Genomic DNA, 19,885 nt, shown 5'->3' with positions numbered 1-19,885 from the left:
GTTCTTTAAAGAGGCATTATTGATGTGGTACTTATTAGCATAATCTTCATTTGAATCTCTGTAATCTCTAATTCCCTGGACACTAAAATTATTCTGAAGATTTTAAATAGTGATATCTATTTCTTATTCTTAGTATCTGCATAGTATACAAATGAAAATCATATTAATGATATGGTGGTCTGGTAATGGAGCGGTTAGTGTATCGATTTACAATGTCAGCGATCACTGATTTCAGTTCAGTTCCTGCTGCTGCCTGTAAGGAGTTTGTATTTTCTGCTTGTGAGTGCATGGGTTTCCTCCAGGTGCTGTGGCTTCCTTCCACATTCAACAGACACACGGTTAGAGTTAGTGAGTTTTGGGCATGCTTTTTTGCCACTGGAAAAGTGGCGATATATCATGCCCACATCATAGGCCCCAGAACACATCAAAGTGGATGAACTAATGTTTGTATGACAATTAAAAAGGTCAGGTGTTGGGACTGCAGGTGAGGGTCAGGCCATTTCAGTTCACTGTTCCACTCTGCATTAAACTAAGGGTCTGTAGATAGACTCTTCTGTGGACTTCAGAATGCTATTTGCTTGCATGTAATTTGTTTGCATAATTTGTTATTTTTTTCCTCTGCACATTGGGCGTTTGACAGTCTCTTTTTATGGATTTTTGTGTTTCTTTGTTTCGTGGCTGCCTGTCAGGAGACAAATCTCAAGGTTGTATAATTTATATATAATTTGATAATAAATGTACTTTGAACTTTGACACTTGCAGGCCGCCCAGCACAATCCTTATTGATTTCATTTGATGCGAACTACACATTTCACTGTATGTTTTGATGTTTGAATGTACATGTGACAAATAAAGCTGATTTGTCTTTCTTTCTAAAAATGCATTGTCAAAGACCTTGTGTTCTTGCTTTATTAATCTTAACAGCTCAGCTTGAAGAATTTTCTTAATGTGGCTGAATCACATCTTTACAGTACTATCCCTCATAGTTAATGTTTTTTTTTCCCCAATTTTTTTCTGTCTTTCTGATTTTCTCCTGCACAAATAATTTCTCTGTTTTGATCACTGTGTCGTAACAGAAGTAGATCGGCTGTTGGTCACTGAGAACAGATCACATATGCCATTGGAAGAACAATTGAAGGTACTTCTCAATAAACTGGACACCATGGGCTCCATTAAACAGAGCAATGGAAGGTCACGTCGGGCTAAGCTCTTGAGAAAAGAGGTTGCTATGATTCGACGGAAACTTGGTCAGCATAGAGAGCAAAACGCAGGATCAGAGCGGCATGGCGTACCAGGTCGAGGGTCTACAGCCGGACTGAACCCTTCAGGAAAAGATGGGCAGACGGACAGTGCTGCTGAGGAAAGCAGTAGCCACGAGACTGGAAAAGGTATGGATGAAAAGAGCCTTTAATTGTCCACTTTATTCACATGAATCTTCAGAGAAATTAAAAAAACTAGTTGGCTCAGGCTTCAAAAATGGTTCTGTGAATAGAAGCAAGAGCTACATTTGCTGTAGTTTCGCATGGAGACTGCTTAGATTTTGAGAAGGCCAGTCTCTTGGGATTGAGTCTCGGAACTTGCAGGTAGTACCTGTAATACAGTATGTGATTCTAAAGGTTGCTTGTTTTTAATACACTAGCATTCATCTCGTAAGTTAATGCCTGTTCCAGGTTTATACTTTGTAGTCTTTTTAAAAGCAAATGGCTTCTCCAGGTTCTTCGCCTAATTTCAGATATTACATTTGATGGATATTGGCATATTTAACAACACATGCTAAAATGCTCATTCTCACAGCTTTTCTTGATTCATAATTTTCTAGTTTAGCTTTGAGGGAGTAGATATATCACTATATAAATAGAATGGAAGGACACGCTTAGCTCTGCTGTTGATAAAGCAGACAACTTGCATTTGTGAATTGAAATTATACTCAACTTACATATACCTTGTACTATTTAACAGTTATAAGATTTTAAAGTTTGGCAAGGGGATATGTTCTTGCAAAAGTTTGGGACGTTATTTACAAATTGATTTTCAGGTTCATAACCAATGTATGGCAGTGTTTGAGAGGGATTTTGAGAATTTATCTCTAAATTTGTATTAAAGGTAGGTTTTGATGATGTGGTTCATTGTTTAATCCAGGTTGCCACATTCATAGGCAGAGGAGGGTTTGATTTTGCATCTTCCTCATTGTGACTTCAAGTTTATTGTTATTTAACCGTATACATGAAAACCGCCAAACGAAACAACATTCCTCCAGACCATGGTGTACAGCACAGTAAATATAACTCACAACACATAAAGTAATATTACCACAAATGAATGAATAAACAATAAAATATATTCCAGAAGATTGACATTTATCACTTAGTGCATTTACAGCACAAGTTTAAAAAGTAAACAGTATAGCTCTACTGGCTCATTAGTGTTGAGTCTTGGGTAGTGACAGGAGTTTGGTAGTCTCACTGACTGGGGAAGGAAGCTGTTCTTGTCCTTCATTATCCATGTCACACTTAGATACTGTTGACAACTGTCCATGTCCTTCAAGGGAAGCGAAACACTGGAAGCTTTCCTTACCTTTGTTCTTGAATGAGTTCCTTGTTTTGATGCAGGCTTTAATCCATTTGCTGTTGAAGTTGACTGTTGAAATACAGCTGAGTTCAGTTGCATATCACTGAGTCTTGTAAGATGATTCTCTGCTTAAAGTGAATCCTACAACTCAGCTGCAGACTGCTGGTAGTGCTTGTGAAATGATGTTACCACTTGTTTGCTCTTGGCACCAAACTTCTGTAGATCACTGACCTGTGAAGGCACTCCACAGTATGTTGTGGCAAACTTTCTTTCCACAGGAGATCACTTTGAATATTATTGCGGGCATTGCAGTCTTTTATTCCACTGGGCAGTAAATTTGAATGATTTTTTTTCTGATAATTTTCTAGAATTCTTTTCCCTTTGCGGGGACTTCCGGTAGCGCTCATGGAGTGAAGTCGCGTTCTTGACTCGCTCCATTACCTCTGAGTTTTTTCTCTCTATGGTCAGCTATACTTTAATTAACTATTAAGGCATCAATTTTTACAATACTTTGAATTAAACTGAATTCTCTGACAATTGGATGATACTTAGATCTGCTATGTCTAAGAACGGGAAAGACGGCAAGGATGGTAAACCTCCGGTTAAACCGAAAGCTACGGATCTCCCTCCGACTGAATCACCGGTGACTTTGAAAGCGATATCGGAGTTAATTCAGAGGGAAATTTCAACCTCTGTTAGGGAGATGATTCGTACAGAAATTATGGGCTTTGTTAAAGACCTGATTCATACGGAAATCTCAACTAATTTCCAGAAAATTGCCGGTTTAATTGATAAGATGCAAACATGTATTGCGGAACATCAGTCGGCTATATCTGATCTTCAAAAATCCGTGCAACAAAGTGAGCTTAAGATGGGGAAAATCGAAGAAACAATTAATGTAATGAAGAAGAAACTGGACTTTTTGACTTTTAAAAACTCTGACTTGGAATCTAGAATGCGACGGCAGAATTTACGAATGATCGGCGTGAGGGAAGCCGTGGAAGCTAACAACCCTATGAAATATTTCTCTCAGCTTTTAAAAGATGCATTCCCTACTGTATTTCCTGACCAACCACCGCTACTGGATCGTGTTCACAGAATCTTTTCCCTTTGCAACTCCATATTAAATCAAAATCTTACTGGTTTTGGATGACATCACTAGACTTTCGTAGAAACTTTTGCCATTAAATGCTGTTGTGAAACAGGAATGTTGGTTCAGTACTATCAAATAAGGAAAAAGTTCAAATTTATTGTCATTCAAACATACACATGTATATAACTAAATGAAACAAAGTTTCTCTGGAACTAAGGTGCACAACACAGTACATATATCACATACAGCATATGGAATAATATTAACAGATACTTAAAATCTGTAGTTGACATTAAGGGCATATACAACATAGCGTTAAATATGCAACAGTATAATTCTAATGGTGCTGCCATAAATAATATGTATTGGGTAGTATCAAGGTGTTCAGAAATCTCCCACCCTAGGGGAAGAAGCTGTTACCCAGCCTAACAGTCCTTGTTCTTATACTGTAGTGCCTTCTGCCTGATGGTAGGAGGTCAAAGAGATTGTGGGATAGATGGGAGGAATGCTTGACTATGCTAAGGACTCTGCAAGCACAGTGCTTCTGGTAGAATGATCCTCTCAGCAGTCCTCACAACCTGTTGCAAGGGCCTGTTTGTTGTGTAGTTTTCTTTTCAAAAGAATAATAATTTTGGAAGCTTTTACAAATTACTAAGTCAATTAAAGTTGACTGTACGATTTGAAATTTCATCTCAAAGATCACAAATCTTTGGCTTTAACTTGATTGCCTTCAACTGCTTTGCCTTAATCTTTCCTCTGCAGGTCTTGGCACTACTTCCTCGTCAGCCTCAGCGGCGGAAGTTGGTAGACGGACAAAGTTCCTTTTCACTGCAAAATCCAAAAATAAATGTGTAGGTTTGCCTAAACGGCCAGGGCGACCACCGAAACATCGTGAATTTCAGGTCCCGCCAAATCAGAACAGCAGTCCTCAGAATCCAGCAGCAGCAACTCAGACTTTGACGAGGTCCAACCAGCCAAGGAAGCGAGGCCGTAGTCCAAGCACCACCTCTGAAAGCGATAGTGATAAATCAGCTGGTGGCAACGCACACATAGGTAAAGAAGGTCCTTGTTTCAAATGCTTCAAGCAAATGTTTGTTTCAGTGCTAATTGTATGAATGCCTGAAGGTAATCTTGATTAAATGGTTTTGTCTTAATGGTTAGTCTGCATTCATAGCAGAGAGGTAGAACATTTTAAAATTTATTTTCTGTTTCATTTCCTTCTGCGGGACCTATTGTTGAATCAGCATCTTCATGGGCAGTATTTGAACCAGTTTTCAATTTCCTTTGTGATGGATTTATGAGAGGCTCGCACCATGTAGTGTCTTACTACTGTGGTTGAAGCTGTGTAGCCATGTGAGCCATGTAGTTCCCATCTAAAGTGTTCTTTTGTTTATTTCAGCCTAGCTTCTTGTGAAGCTGAACAAGATGACTATAATTTGGTGTAAGTTGGTAACCCATTGTTACTGCCTGGATTATTTTACAAATGGAAACTGAAACCCGGACACCTCATTCTTCAGCTAATAATAATAATGCTTATACTGAACCAAGCAGACTCTACCCATTCTTGAAGTACATAAAGTTGACATTAAATGCAGAAGGCAGAAAACAGATGTATTCTCTGATACCTAAAAGAAGAATACACAGAAGAAATCCTCAATGCTTAGCTTCTCATGTACTGTGAAATCTTTGTTTTTTTTCCTTCAGCTCTCTTTACTTTTTTAACTTGAAAGTGCTTATTTGATATTCTTAATATGGGAAGCATGTTATGGAATGTTATTTCCCAAAAACTACCTCACTTACTTACCAACACGGGTATGGGTATTGTAGAACCATGTGAGCAACTAGGAGGAAAAAGTCCACCAATAATGAATCCTGATGAAGGATCTTGGTTGAAATGTTGACTCTTTATTTATTTTTATAGATGCTACCAGACCTGCTGAGTTCCTCCTGCATCTTGTGTGTTACAGCAAAAATAAGTTGTGTGTTGAATATGATGGTAAATCTTTTCATTCTGCTTTGTTTTTCAGGGTTGCCAACAAATGGGTTTGATGGGGGGAACCAACCTGTGAATGAAAGTTTCCGAGTGTATCGGAATGAACGAAGTCTACCACGCAGCAGTTCAGACACAGAGTCCAGTTCCAGCACAAGTAGCAGTGCAGCTTCAGATCGCACCAGGTAATGGTTCGTTTCTACATTCAGTGCTGAGGTATTGGGTAATTGTGCAATTCAGCAACTTGACCTGCCATTACACAGGGATTGAATCCAGTTCAAGTATGCAAGCATTTTCTCTCAACTCAATTGCAGACATAATACACAAATAGCATGAGCTGAATATAATGGTCATAAGTGTACTACAGAAAAATACATGAAATTCTCGTTCAAAGCAATAGACCAAAACATTATGAACTTTGCCAGGAACAGTACTGTCAACAAGGTGCTTCCTCCACTCAGCATGTCCCGGACTTCTGCGTTTGCATGTTGCAATACAGAAATAAAGGATGTGCTGTTGGTCAGGTGTCTATTTGCTTGTCTCACAGTCCATTGATGGAGTTCCTGAGCCCCAGGGCCAGGCTGTGAGGTCAGACACAGCCTGTGAGATTTGAGAGGGGGAGGGGGAGATCCAAAATGATAGGACAAGACCCTCCCCCTCCCAAATCTCTTACTATCTCTCCTTTCAGTTAGTCCTGACGAAGGGTCTCAGCCTGAAACATCGACTGTACTTCTTCCTATAGATGCTGCCTGACCTGCTGCATTCTACCAGAATTTTGTGTGTGCTGCTTAAGCTAATCACTGAGTTATAGTGGTTTTTCCTTCCGGATTGCAAAGGTTGTATGGCTGGATTAATATGGGAAGGGCAAGTTAGTTTAAATTTACTCTTTGTATCAGCATATTACAGCAGATTTTATGAGAGCAGCACTTTGTGCTATCTCAGTGTAAGCTTCTAGAAGTAATGTGTAAAAGTGAATGACATCCAACCATCCTCGTATTTTCATATTTTCTTACAACATGTGAGGAACATTTGGTGACTCTGGGCCTGTACTCACTGGAGTTTAGACGAATGAAGGGAGATCTCATTGAAACCTATTGAATGGTGAAAGGCCTAGATGTGGAAAGGCTGTTCTAGGACCAGAGGGCACAGCCTCAGAACAGAGGGACATCTATTTACAACAGAGGTCAAGAGGAATTTCTTTCACCAGAGAGTGGTGAATCTGTGGATTTCATTGCTACAGATGGCTACAAAGGCCAAGTCATTGTATATATTTAAAGCAGAGGTTGCTAGGTTTTTGATTAGTAAAGGCATCAGTGATTACAGGCAGAAGGCAGGAGAATGGGTTTCAAAGGGATAGTAAATCAGCGGTGATGGAATGGCAGAACAATCACTGAGTGGGCTGAAAGTCCTCATTCTGCTCCTCTGTCTTAAGGTCTATGGACAGAGACTATTCAGCCCACCAAGTCCATGGTGGTTCGTAATTTCTCCATCAATCTCATTTCCTGATACATATCTCTGTAACCCTATTCTCTCTCCTTTGCCATCAACTACTCGCTGATCCTCCCACCAGTCATCTGCACCAATTAACCTATCAACCATTGTGTCTTTGAGATATGAGAGAAGCGTCTGAGGAAACCCATATGTATGCTGAAAGAACGTGCAGATTACACTTGACGTCACCTAGGGTCAGGACTGAACCTGAACCACCAAAGTAGTGTCCAACCGTGCTGTCTAGAGAGAGACAAGTAGTGAATTAATGAAAGTTAGGATTTCTCAAACACTTTTAAATAGGACTTCCAGACTGTGTAACAGCTTCTTCTCTCAGGCTGTGAGACTAATGAATACCCTGCCTCCACCAAGGTCTCATCGCTAGGTCAGGAAGCTGTTTACACTATTCTATACTCTTTACTGTTTACCTGTGCTGTATGCATTTTGAATTATATTTTATGAACTTATGGTAATATTTTGGTTTATGTGCTGTGTGTGTTACATATTTTGCAGGTGCACCATGGTCTGGAAGAATGTTGTTTCATTTGGTTGTATATGTACAGTCAGATGACAGTAACTTGAACTTGACAGAAGTGTATCCTAAAATTTATCACTTTTCTTATACCAGCACAACCCCTTCAAAACAGGGTCGAGGGAAGCCTTCATTTTCCCGAGTGAATTTCCATGAGGATAGCAGTGAAGACACATCCTGTACAGAGAATGAATCTTATCCAATTGGATCGGGCAGGCATGCACATGGTGGTGAGTCCATTTATGGAGGGGGTAAAAAAGATTTACCATTTATCACTTAAGTTCTAAAACGTTTTCTTTCTGTCAAGTCATAAACACAAACGGTGCTGACGAGCAAGGAAGATTAAAGTATTTTCTGAATGAGGTAGGTGAAGAGGTAATCAAGTAAAAGTGATATGTTCTAGCAAGTCTGACATCCACAGTAGCATTTTTAGTAGCAGAGTATATGAAAAAAGGCATGGATGTGCACATATAGTGTGTATACTGACTGTGTAATATATTGTGTGGTGTATTAAATGTGCTGCATGGTTTCTTATAATATATAACAACATGTTGTAAGAAAAGCAATCTTCCATATGCATCAAAAATGTAATTGCATATCTGAAACAACGTAAGACCTAAAATTTTACTTTAAGGCTAATATAAAACTTTGGGACAACAGAAATCAGTAGATTGCTTGAAGAATCAATCACTGGAAGAGGTAGATTGGCTTTCTGATTACAGATCCACCTAGTATTTGCAGCCATAAGAGGAATACATTTTTCCTCTTTGGAGCAGATGATATACCTGATTTCTGTTTTTAACATTTTTATGTTCTTATTGCAACTTCTAGCAATTGTTTTTTTTTAATATACCTGTATGTGGTTAACATTTGGTTGAATTACTCTAGCCAGTTCAGATTATTGGATATTTGCTTTACGGCATGATCTGCACCCATTTCTTTCCTCCCTTCATAATGCAAAAAGTATCAGACCATTTATTGCTAAGGTCAACCTTATTAATATCTTATCAGTTGGTGGAAAAAGGTAAAATTTAATTGTGGTTGAAGCTTAGGATGTACCTGAATTCTCTTCGGTTTTTAGCCTTGCTTCTCACACTGTGAAAATATTTCAAATTCCAAATGCAAAGATCCTTCTTTTACACATGTTACGAGGACTTTCATTGTGGGTCCAATTTGATATTACTTGAGAAGAAGTTCAAACATCAGTCCAGCTGCTAGTTTTATTTTAGAAATGGTCCAAGAAGATTTTTATTCAAGATATTGATAGCTCATGATTTTTATTTTCAGCTATTATTCCCTAGTGCCTTCTGTCTAGTGTGCTCCACCAGTGGCTTTAATCATGTTAACTTTATTTTATGTAGACACGAAGACGTGCACAATTTTGAATGTAGCAAGCCAATTTATATTCACTCAGGTTCAAAATGAATGATTAACAAATTTTAAATGAATTTTGATGCAGTCGGGATTTCTGCTTCTTGATACAACTGCACAAGGAATTACGTTTTAAAATTCTTCACTGTTAAATCTTCCTTTTAAACAGTGCGCAAAGGATTGAGCAGGTCAGCTGGCTGGATATCAGATGATGAGGATAGTCCTTTGGAGTCACTGGATTTGGTCTGGGCAAAGTGCAGGGGATACCCATCCTATCCAGCTCTGGTACGTCCTTTGGGAATGAATGAGATAGCAAAACATTTGCTTCGGAGCTACTGTTTCATACTTGTATGTCATGTAAAGCTTTTGATTACTGATGCTTAAGCTATAAATGTCTACATTTTATATAAATGGTAAGACATATGTATTTTCCTTTTTTTTTCTTAATTAGTAAAGCCCATTTTTAATATTTCAAGCTCATCAGTGAACCAAAATATTTACCACTGTCTATAAATAAATTCAGATACAACAAATATTTAATACCATTTTAAAATGCATTCCATTTTCTTTAATTCTTTTAATGCAGGTTAAATATAAATGTATATAGATGTGTTCTGCATACTGCTATAATATTGCTGCAAAGTTGTTGAATAATATTTTCATATTTATGTGTAAATGAAACAATGAAGCCTGAAATAAAAACAGTAAGTGCTGGGGCACTCCGCAGTTCAGGAACATCTGTGGAAAGAGAAACATAGAGTTAATATATCAGGTCTGATAAATGGTGTTATATCTGAAATATTAACTGTATTTCTCTTTACATAGATACTGCCTAACTGCTGAGTGTTTCCAGCATTTTTGTTTATATTCTATATGGTAACCATATGTGCTGTGTGGTGTTGGTAATGTGTTTTGCACTTTGATCCCAGAGGAACGCAGTTTCGTTTGGCTATACTCATGTATGGTTGAATGATAATTAAATTTAAACCTGAGCTTGTATGTTTATTGTAACTTACTGTAAAATGTACTGTTGAGGGATAATATTTGTAACATTTGGATTTGTACGTGTAAACACTACGTGTTATTGTACGTGTTAATAATTTTGGATTAAACTGATGCCATTATTATTCAGATTAGAGAAATCTAATTTACAGATCTGTGGTAACTTCTGACAATGCTGGAGTAGCCACAGATTTGGGGGCAAAGTGCAATATATCTAGACCTGAACCAAACAGTTGATTATCCAGCAAATAAAGTTAATTTACTCAGGGACCACAATCTGTTTAAAAGGCAAAGTAAACAGAACTTATGAAAAGCATTGTAGTTTTGCCAGAAAGTATATTCAGTGATGGATATTTACGCACCAATTATGTGCTTCAAATCAATCTCAGTCAGTTACTTCAATGTGACATAATTGACCATGAGTTTATCCAATTACTTTCAATGCCTGGGAATAGAGTATCATTTAGAATAGCATGGAAAATTAAGCTTTCCAAATTTTCTGCACAGTGCAAAAAAAATGTCATTTTAGAATACTGTATGTTTCATTTGAAAAATCAGTTTTAGCTAAAAACTCCAAGGAAAATAGCATAGCTAGGCCATATAGTTTAGCCACCAGTTTTTGCCTCATTAGCTTTGCATTGCGTCTTGGCCCTTAAATGTTTCACTGCTGTGAATGAAATCTTTTAAAAGATAATCAGGGTGGCTACATAAGAATAATGCTGGATTGCCCTTTTCAGAAATTAACCTCAAATATCCATGTCAAATAATGTGAAACTTTAGACAAAGCATGCTTGTGAATGTCTCTCGTCATATCTTTTCTACAGCTGATGTATGATTGGAAGCATATACAGATGATAAAAATTACCCATTTATTAATTGATTGATTGACTGAAGTCTAATAATAGTTCCTTAACCTTAAATAATTGATATCATGTATAGTACTCATTGGCCACTTTATTAGCTACCTCCTGTACCTAATAAAGTGAGTGTACTTCTGTGTGTTTATGGTCCTCTGCTGCTATAGCCCATCCACTTCATGGTTCAACACACTGCGCATTCAGAGATGTTCGTCTGCATGCCATTGTTGTAATGCATGGTTATTTGAGTTACTGTCACTTTCCTGTCAGCTTGAACCAGTCTGGCCATTCTCCTCTGACCTCTCTTACTAACAAGGCATTTTTGCCCACAGAACTACCACTCACTAAATTTTTTTGGTTTTCCAAACCATTCTCTAAACTCTAGAGACTGTTGTGCGTGAAAATCCCAAGAGATCATCAGTTCCTGAGATACTCAAACCACCCCTTCTGGCACCAACAATCATTCCACACTTAAAGTCACTTAGATCACATTTCTTCCCCATTCTGATGTTTGGTCTGAAAAACTACTGAACATCTTGACCACATCAGCATGCTTTTATGCATTAAGTTGCTGCCATATGATCGGCTGATTTGATATTTGCATTAACAAGCAGGTGTATAGGTGTAACTAATAAAGTAACCACTGAGTGTATATTAGAAAATAAAACATTTATTTGTCACCATTGAACTTACTGCAATGGGATTATAAAAAATGGATATTTAAAATTCGCACTGGTTGGTTGCTGAGGAGAAGAGTGTGATATGTAACTATCGTGCAAAGACTCCAAAGAATATTTTTTTAACAATATCTCATTGTGTCTCTATTTTTTCTTCTACAGATAATTGATCCAAAGATGCCTCGGGAAGGACTATACCATCACGGTGTTCCTATTCCTGTTCCACCACTGGATGTGCTCAAGCTTGGAGAACAAATGACAGTGGAAGCACGGGAACACCTCTACCTTGTACTTTTCTTTGACAACAAGAGAACATGGTAAGTTGGGAACATTCTTCTTTCTCGTTTATACAATGTGAATGTACAGTGTCTAATCAGAATTGAACCATTTCAGCTTGAAATACTGTAGAATCACTATGGGTACACATGGCCCTTGGGGTTGAGAGGGAAAATAAATCAGCCATGATTGAATGGCTTAGCAGACTCGATGGGCTGAATGGCCTCATTCTGCTCCTATATCTTATGGTTTCATAAGCACGATCAGTACAATCTACTTCCCAGAGCATGGTCTCGTAGTCTGTAGGGCTTTCTGTGCACAGATTGCCCGCTGGACTTCCTGTATCGCAATCTCAAAAGTCTTCATTGGCTTTCAAACACTTTGGAATGGATATGAAAGACTATATTTGCAAGTCATTGTTTCCTTTAATCCTTGTAATTCTGAAGACTTCTTTCACTTGAGCCTGAGGACATGTTTGTAGAAGCTCTTCAGGGGAATGTCCTTGGCCCGGCAATCTTCAGTGGTCTTTCTTCCACAATAATGAGTAGGAATGTTTGCTGAAGTTCAATTCCATTTGCATCTCCTCTGGTATGGAGGGGCCACTGCACAAGATTGGGGGGAAAAAAATTTACTTGTAAGTTTATGGATTATTTACGTAAGTATACAGTATACATGTACCACCCTGAGATTCATTTTTGTGGGCATTCACAATAAACACAAAGAAACAACAGAATCAATGAAAAACTTTGACAACAAAGACAAACAACTAACATGCAAAAGACAACAAATTGTGCAAATACAAAATAATTATAAATATTGAGAACATGGGTTGTAGAATCCTTGAAAATGAGCCCATAGATTGTGGAATTAGTTCATTGTTGGGGTGAGTGAAGTTATCCCCTCCGGTTCAAAAGCCTGATGGTAGAGGGGTAATAACCGGTCTTAAGCCTAAGTGCGTGGAGCAAGGCCTAGACACAGTTCAGGCATGTGCTGATAAGTGGCATTTGCAGACTAAAAGTGCCAGACAATGATCATCTTTAACAAGGCCTCGACTCTTGACATATGGCATTACCATCACTGAGTCCTCTAGTTTGAATATTCTTGTGGAATAGTCAGTATTGACCAGAAACTCAGTTAGACTAGTCATGTTAATACTCTGCTATAAAAGCAGATCAGCGGCTGGGAACCTTGCAGCAAGTGACTCAGCTTCGGACATCCTTTCTATGAATCGGGAATATGATGGAATACTTTCTACTTGTCTGGATGAGTACTTTTCCAACAATTCTCAGGAAGGTCAACATCAAGGAGAAAATAGTTTACTGGCACTGCATCCAGCACATTAACTTCCTCCACAAGCAATGCAAGGTGTCTCAGTAAACCTATAAATTACAATAAAATGTATATTATAGTATATAATAAAGTAAGTAGTGCAAAAGGACAGCAAAAATGGGGGAAAAATAGTGAGGTAGTGTACATGGGTTCATTGTCCATTCACAAATCTGATGGCAGTGGGGAAGATGGATTCCTCTTCCCACCCTGTCTCTTGCAAAAATGCCATCCCCTTCTCGCAATTCCTCTGTCTCCGCCACATCTGCTCTCAGGATGAGGCTTTTCATTCCAGGACGAAGGAGATGTTCTCCTTTTTTAAAGAAAGGGGCTTCCCTTCCTCCACCATCAACTCTGCTCTCAAACGCATCTCTCCCATTTCACGCACATCTGCTCTCACCCCATCCTCCCGCCACTCCATTAGGAATAGGGTTCCCCTGGTCCTCACCTACCACACCACCAGCCTCCGGGTCCAACATATTATTCTCTGTAACTTCCGCCACCTCCAACAGGATCCCACCACCAAGCACATCTTTCCCTCCCCCCCCCCCTTTTCTGCTTTCTGCGGGGATCGCTCCCTACGCGACTTACTTGTCCATTCGTCCCCCCATCCCTTCCCACCGATCTCCCTCCCGGCACTTATTCTTGTAAGCGAACAAATGCTACACATGCCCTTACACTTCTTTCCTCACCACCATTCAGGGCCCCAGACAGTCCTTCCAGGTGAGGCGACACTTCACCTGTGAGTTGGCTGGGGTGATATACTGCATGCGGTGCTCCTGGTGCGGCCTTCAATATATTGGCGAGACCCTTTTCGCTGAACCTACGCTCTGTCCGCCAGAGAAAGCAAGATCTCCCAGTGGCCACATATTTTAATTCCACATCCCATTCCCATTCTGATATGTCTATCCACGGCCTCCTCTACTGTCAAGATGAAGCCACACTCAGGTTAGAGGAACAACACCTCGTATTCCGTCTGGGTAGCCTCCAACCTGATGGCATGAACATTGACTTCTCTAACTTCCGATAATGCCCCTCCTCCCCTTCACGCTCCATCCCTTATTATTTATTTAATATATATTTTTTAAATTTCCCCCCCTTTTTTTTCTCTCTTTTTTCTCCCTCTGTCCCTCTCACTATAACTCCTTGCCTGCTTTCCACCCTCTGGGCTCCCCTCCCCCCTTCTCTCTCTCCCCAGGCTTCCCGTCCCATGATCCTCTCATATCCCTTTTGCCAATCAACTTTCCAGCTCTTGGCTCCATCCCTCCCCCTCCTGTCTTCTCCTATCATTCCAGATCTCCCCTCCCCCTCCCACTTTCAAATCTCTTACTATCTCTTCTTTCAGTTAGTCCTGACGAAGGGTCCCGGCCCGAAACGTTGACTGTACCTCTTCCTATAGATGCTGCCTGGCCTGCTGCGTTCACCAGCACTTTTTTGTGTAAGATACTTTTCCTAAAATGTTGAGTGTGTGTCTTCAGGCTCCTGTACCACCACCTTGACGGTAGCAATAAGTCCTCGGTGATGAGGCTCCTTAATGATGGATGCGACCCTTTTGATGATGTCCTCTGTGCTGAGGAAGCTAGTACCCATGGAGCTTTTTCTGATCTCGTGCAGTGGCCCCTCCACACCAGATGGTGATGCAACCAGTTAAAATGCTCTCCACGGTACCTCTGTAGTTTTTGCAAGAGTCTTTGGTGACATACCAAGTCTCTGTTATGGCTGACTCCAAAATGTCATTTGATTATATCAAATTGCTGAATAATGCTTCAAAAACCCTTTTAGAGCAATCAGAGATGTCCAGTAAATGTTAAGTCTGAGCATGAAGGAAATAATGTTAAGAAACATAGAGCAGTATTAAAAAAAAAATCTTTAACTTTGATGGAGATCTGCTGTGTACAGTAATGTGACATACAATGTTTATTTTTTTAATTAATCAGGCAATGGCTTCCTCGAACAAAACTTGTTCCTCTTGGTGTGGACCAGACCCTGGACAAAATGAAGATGTTGGAGGGGAGGAAATCAAACATCAGGAAATCGGTGCAGATTGCATATCATCGTGCTATGCAGCATCGAAGCAAGGTGCAGGGCGAACAGAGCAGCGATTCCAGTGATACTGACTGACCATAGAAATTTCTTTTTGTTAATATTTTTGTTTAAATAAAAAATGGACCTGCAGCTCAGTGATCCTGAGAATAAAATGCAGAAGACAGCACGTCTCAAAGCACTGAGTTGTAAACCATAAAGTACGGAGCCGAGACAGAACAGTGCTGGCCGCTAGACACGAGCTGATGGACAGCTGAGGATTCAGAAAACAGAAGGCAGAGTAGTTATTCAGGCAATACTAAACTGCGTTAAGCAAGAGTCAAACCATTCTTTAATATAGCTAATTAAAGCAAGAGACCGAGTCATCGGATCTGGCTAAAATGGTCTAGTTTTTTTATCAAGTTGGTGAAATCAGATGCCACACAATTCATTTTAATTAAATTCCGTGAATAAAATAAGCAATATTGTGCATCAGATACTGTGAAGCCATGGATTGCCTTAACTTGTTTACTTAGAATTATAAATAGGTGATATCATAATGGATAATGATATCACCTATTCATTTCTGGATAAATTCAATCTCTTGTGATATCTGCATCTAGTTGAAGTAAACTGTACTTGTGGGTTTTGGTTTACTCCTGATCTTGAAGTCCTCCTTTGTATTACTTATCCATAATTTTTGATTGAGAACAACATACTCTGCCAATCCAGATGACCACCTAAGAGAGAAAGTGAGCATAGAGACCTCTGACCAGAGGGAGAAGAACAAGTTGCGAACTTTCTTAGTAGCCAGATGGAAAGAAAATCAACTAAAATGCTCGAGTTCACTGTGGAAATCAGTTCCACTTTAAATTGTATAAAGCCAACTTTGTTTTATAACGGGGGGGGGATTACTAATTTAAAAAAATCTGCTGCTAAATACCACATTTTCAAACCATATATATGATATATGCACTATAATTTTCTCACAATACTGTCCTGTGTAAATTTACTGAAATCTTAATATTGGTATTACTTTGAAATTACACTCATCTTCATTACCTTTGCATTTATAGTTGCATACACTTATTTGATACCCTGTGCTTTGTGAGCACGCACACACAGCACATAGTGCGGGCACACACCGCGCACATCACACACACTCCCCGTACATACCACACACACACAGTGGAATTTACCCATAGATAGTACTGTTGTCCCAGTTAGCTTTTTCTTCTTGTTACTTGGTTTCATTTCTGCTGTCAGTCCTTTTTAACTTGCTGGATAGAAGTGCTTTATTTGATGGAGTAGTAGGTCTGAGAGTGTAATCAGAGATTTACAGGTTCTTAGAATTGGATTTTCATGATCCTGATATGTAAAGACTGCACAAATATGGTGTTAAAATGGACATTTTCTGCTTTGCTGTTCACAGTCATATTTTTACCTGTGAAAGGTGAGTTGGTGGAAGTGAAAAATCAGCTCAGAGACAGCACTTTAATGAACAGGGATGATTAACTGGTTAACCGCATCATTTGTAAATGACACAGGTTATTGAGTTACATAGAAAACTTTGTTACCTCTTGTTCTGAGTTGGACTGACATTAGTCTGGTAGTTTGTTAAATTTTCACCTGTGTATGTCATTTCCAGAGCATAGCCATAGTTTTAGTGTTTTGCAAACTGCTCATGGCAATAGCAGTGTATATATTTGTTTTTGTTTCGTTTCTCTGATTATTTTGCAGATAATTAGCAAATATTTTCCTACTTGAGAGGGCACCACATTTGTTTGTAGTTGAGTGATTTAAGGTACTCAAATGTTGATATCCTTTGTATTTGTGTAAATTCTGAGGACACATACTCTGCATTCAATTTTGAAGCAACCTGTGTTCTAGGACTGGTCTAAGTAGTTAAATCTATTCAGAAATTGAAGGGAACAGTATGTTGTGAGTTGAGCATACAGTACTCTGCTCCTACTCTTAAACTCTGTTATTTTAAATAGGGTGTCTGCAATTGAAAGAGACAACTTCTTGGAAGAAACTTCTACAATTGTGTGTGTGTCGGGGGGGGGAGGAGGAGGAAGAGAAGTACAAAATGTTACTAGCGTCTGCCCCTATGAAAGTGATTTTTAAAAAAAAAATCATTCCTGGTATGCGCTGATTGGATTTAATCCCCAGCTGCCGACAATGTGAAACTGAGGAAGTCCCAAATCATTCCTTGGTCCATGCTTCCATGCTGATCTCAGCATGGGTGGTATTGGAGGTGCAATAATTCATCACAATATTGAAACTCTAATGAATGGGAGAGTGATTTTGTTAGAGTTTCTGCTTTTGATCACTATCCGTGGATCAACTCACAGCAACGTCACCCCCTCCCCCTTCTGCTTATGTCTGTTTTTCATTTCTGGAAATGCGTATGTTGGATGTGATAATGTAATTTTTTGTGGTAATCTCTGTTGGTTAGCCTGGACTTATACTTGAATAATAATCATATCTAGTACTGGTGGTCTCTGTGGAAATCTGCCCATCTGCATGGAAAATTAGTTAGAAATAAATATGTTCCAAGAAAAAGTATTTCCTTTTGTGTCCCTTGAAAACAGCCTGGCAACTTGCCATTTGAGATAATATGTAGATGAAAAACATGAGAGGATATCAAATAGGCTTTGCTCAGCAGGCTGTTACTGTTATCAGGTTTTTTGGTGCTTTTCCTTGTAATGGATGTTGGTCTGGCCATTGAAAACATTAACTTTTTCTACTATTCTTTCCCAATGTTCATTACACTTCCATTCATAAGCACCTTTTAACATATTGAAATGCCCTCAGCATTTCATGCAATGCCTTTTTATCTCAGCAAACAACTGTAATTCTGATCTTCATTATCGTGAAAGGGGCCAATGTCTGTACTTAGGAAGGCCATATTTTAACTTCCTTGTTCCAGTTTTTATCAAAGATGGAAAGCATTGTATTCCTTTTCCCATTTTATCATCATTACTGTTTTAAGACATCCAAAGCAGAAGCTCAACTCTCTTTTAACCATTTCGTGGAGTCACTGATAATGGTGATCATAAATGACTGGCTTTGAAGCTTAGTTTGTATTTATTAAACAAATGTTTCCAAGGAATAAAATCCTTGAAATAAAAGCCCAATAATAGTCATTGAATATTTATCTGCAAAATATTGTAAGACAGATAGCTTTTCATTTGGGTTTATCATGTTCTGTTTTTTTTTTGTTGAGCATTGGCTTGGAAGTTCTGTGTTTCATTGCCAAACCATAGATTCCAGTATTCTTGCAGCCTATTGAAAGGTATGAGTAAGAGGAGTATAACTGGCAAAATCTCATATTATTGTATCCAGACTCCGAAGAACATGGTGCCTTTCAGTAGGACACTAGCCACCTTTTGCTGAGTTAAATGTAAAAATAATTGAATATAGCAATGTGTTAACACATTGTACTACCCCAAAAAATTGTTGATTATTACATCCTCCTGTCGGCGCGTCTTTATCATTGAGCTGACGGTCCCATGGGAGGGTGCTGTGGATGAGGCTTATGAATGGAAAAGGCTGCGATATGCCAAGCTTGCAGTTGAAGCAGAGGAGCGAGGCTGGAACATAAAAGTGTGCCCAGTTGAGGGGTGCAGGGGCTTCGTAGCCAGTTCCACCGTAAGGCTGCTGAGGGAAGTAGGAGTCAGAGGGCAGGCCCATAGGAAGGCAATCAAAGCACTTGCTAATGCCGCCGAAATGAGCAGTCACTGGCCGTGGCTGAAAAGAAGGGATGCTGTCTGGGCTGCCAAGTGACCATCTAGAGACTAACCATGTGACACACACCCAGGTCTGATCAGCCTGTGGCGGGCCTGCCTCTGCTGAGGGTGTCTTGTGATAAAAGGCCAAAACACCCAGTGATGTCGAGGTACACAACTGAACATGTGTCATAATAGTAGTAACATCATCTAGCGGTCATCTTTTAAGAACTACTTCCACTCAAGTTAAGTGCAGTGTAGAAACTTTAGAGATTGTAACATCCAGTCCTATTAATCAAACTCCATTAATACTATGTTGTGAAGGGAAAAGAGCAAACAAAAGAGAACAGGTAGTAGCCTCCGCAAAGCTGACTTCAAATTGTCAAGGTCCCTGATTAAGTGTCTGCATTTTTTCTTGGATTCTTGAGGGACTTGTTTACTTGGCATTTTGTGTGTATGTGGGGGAGATTTAAGAAATGAGTTGGAAAATTTATTGGGGGTGGGGTGAATTGTTTCAGATTTACTTAGGTTAGCCTACTGTCTAGCTATAAATTCCCTTTAAAAGAATAAACATCTCAAAGTGGATATTAGCCTTGTTGGTAATTTTAGAGTGAGCTTTTATTACCAGTAAGTGACTTTTAATTCTTCTAAAATACCAATTAGATCACACAAAGATATCAATAGTAGCCAGAAGTGTTCCTTTTAAGGTGTGGTGATTAAGTCCTCCCATGAACACTTGTGAATAATTTTGTGTATATATCATCTATCCCTCTGTATAATCACTCAAATGCAGCCTTGGTAAAATGGCAGGCAGTCAACGTAATTGACAAATCGCAAAACCCCGATCTTCAGTTAAGTGTTAGAAATGCAGAAGAATTTTTTTTTTAATTGAATTTTGATTTTGGTTGTTTAGAGATTGTTCTGTACCTTATTTTATTTTACCTGACATTCT

General features: G+C 39.1%; 1 protein-coding gene across 2 annotated transcripts in view; it reads left to right on the top strand.

The window, feature by feature from the left end:
- Positions 1-19,885, top strand: part of brpf1 (bromodomain and PHD finger containing, 1) — a 56,464-nt gene that overhangs the window by 32,430 nt on the left and 4,149 nt on the right. The window contains exons 7-13 of one of the 2 annotated variants that reach the window (XR_010020408.1): positions 1,077-1,388; positions 4,424-4,714; positions 5,689-5,836; positions 7,768-7,901; positions 7,979-8,034; positions 9,212-9,327; positions 11,741-11,770. Coding sequence is in view for 1 of the 2 variants with exons in the window: in XM_063067648.1 (XP_062923718.1) it covers positions 1,077-1,388; positions 4,424-4,714; positions 5,689-5,836; positions 7,768-7,901; positions 9,212-9,327; positions 11,741-11,895; positions 15,118-15,259 (1,298 nt within the window). In the remaining variant the exon portion in view is untranslated. Of the gene's footprint in view, positions 1-1,076; positions 1,389-4,423; positions 4,715-5,688; positions 5,837-7,767; positions 7,902-7,978; positions 8,035-9,211; positions 9,328-11,740; positions 11,896-15,117; positions 15,260-19,885 lie in introns of those variants that run through there. The other variant, XM_063067648.1, reaches the window with a different exon arrangement.

Source organism: Mobula hypostoma, chromosome 15, assembly GCF_963921235.1.
Source record: "Mobula hypostoma chromosome 15, sMobHyp1.1, whole genome shotgun sequence".
In the NCBI taxonomy this organism is placed as follows: Eukaryota; Metazoa; Chordata; class Chondrichthyes; order Myliobatiformes; family Myliobatidae; genus Mobula; species Mobula hypostoma.
The sequence above is the reverse complement of the archived record's forward strand: the minus strand, read 5'-3'. Positions and strand labels throughout refer to the sequence as shown.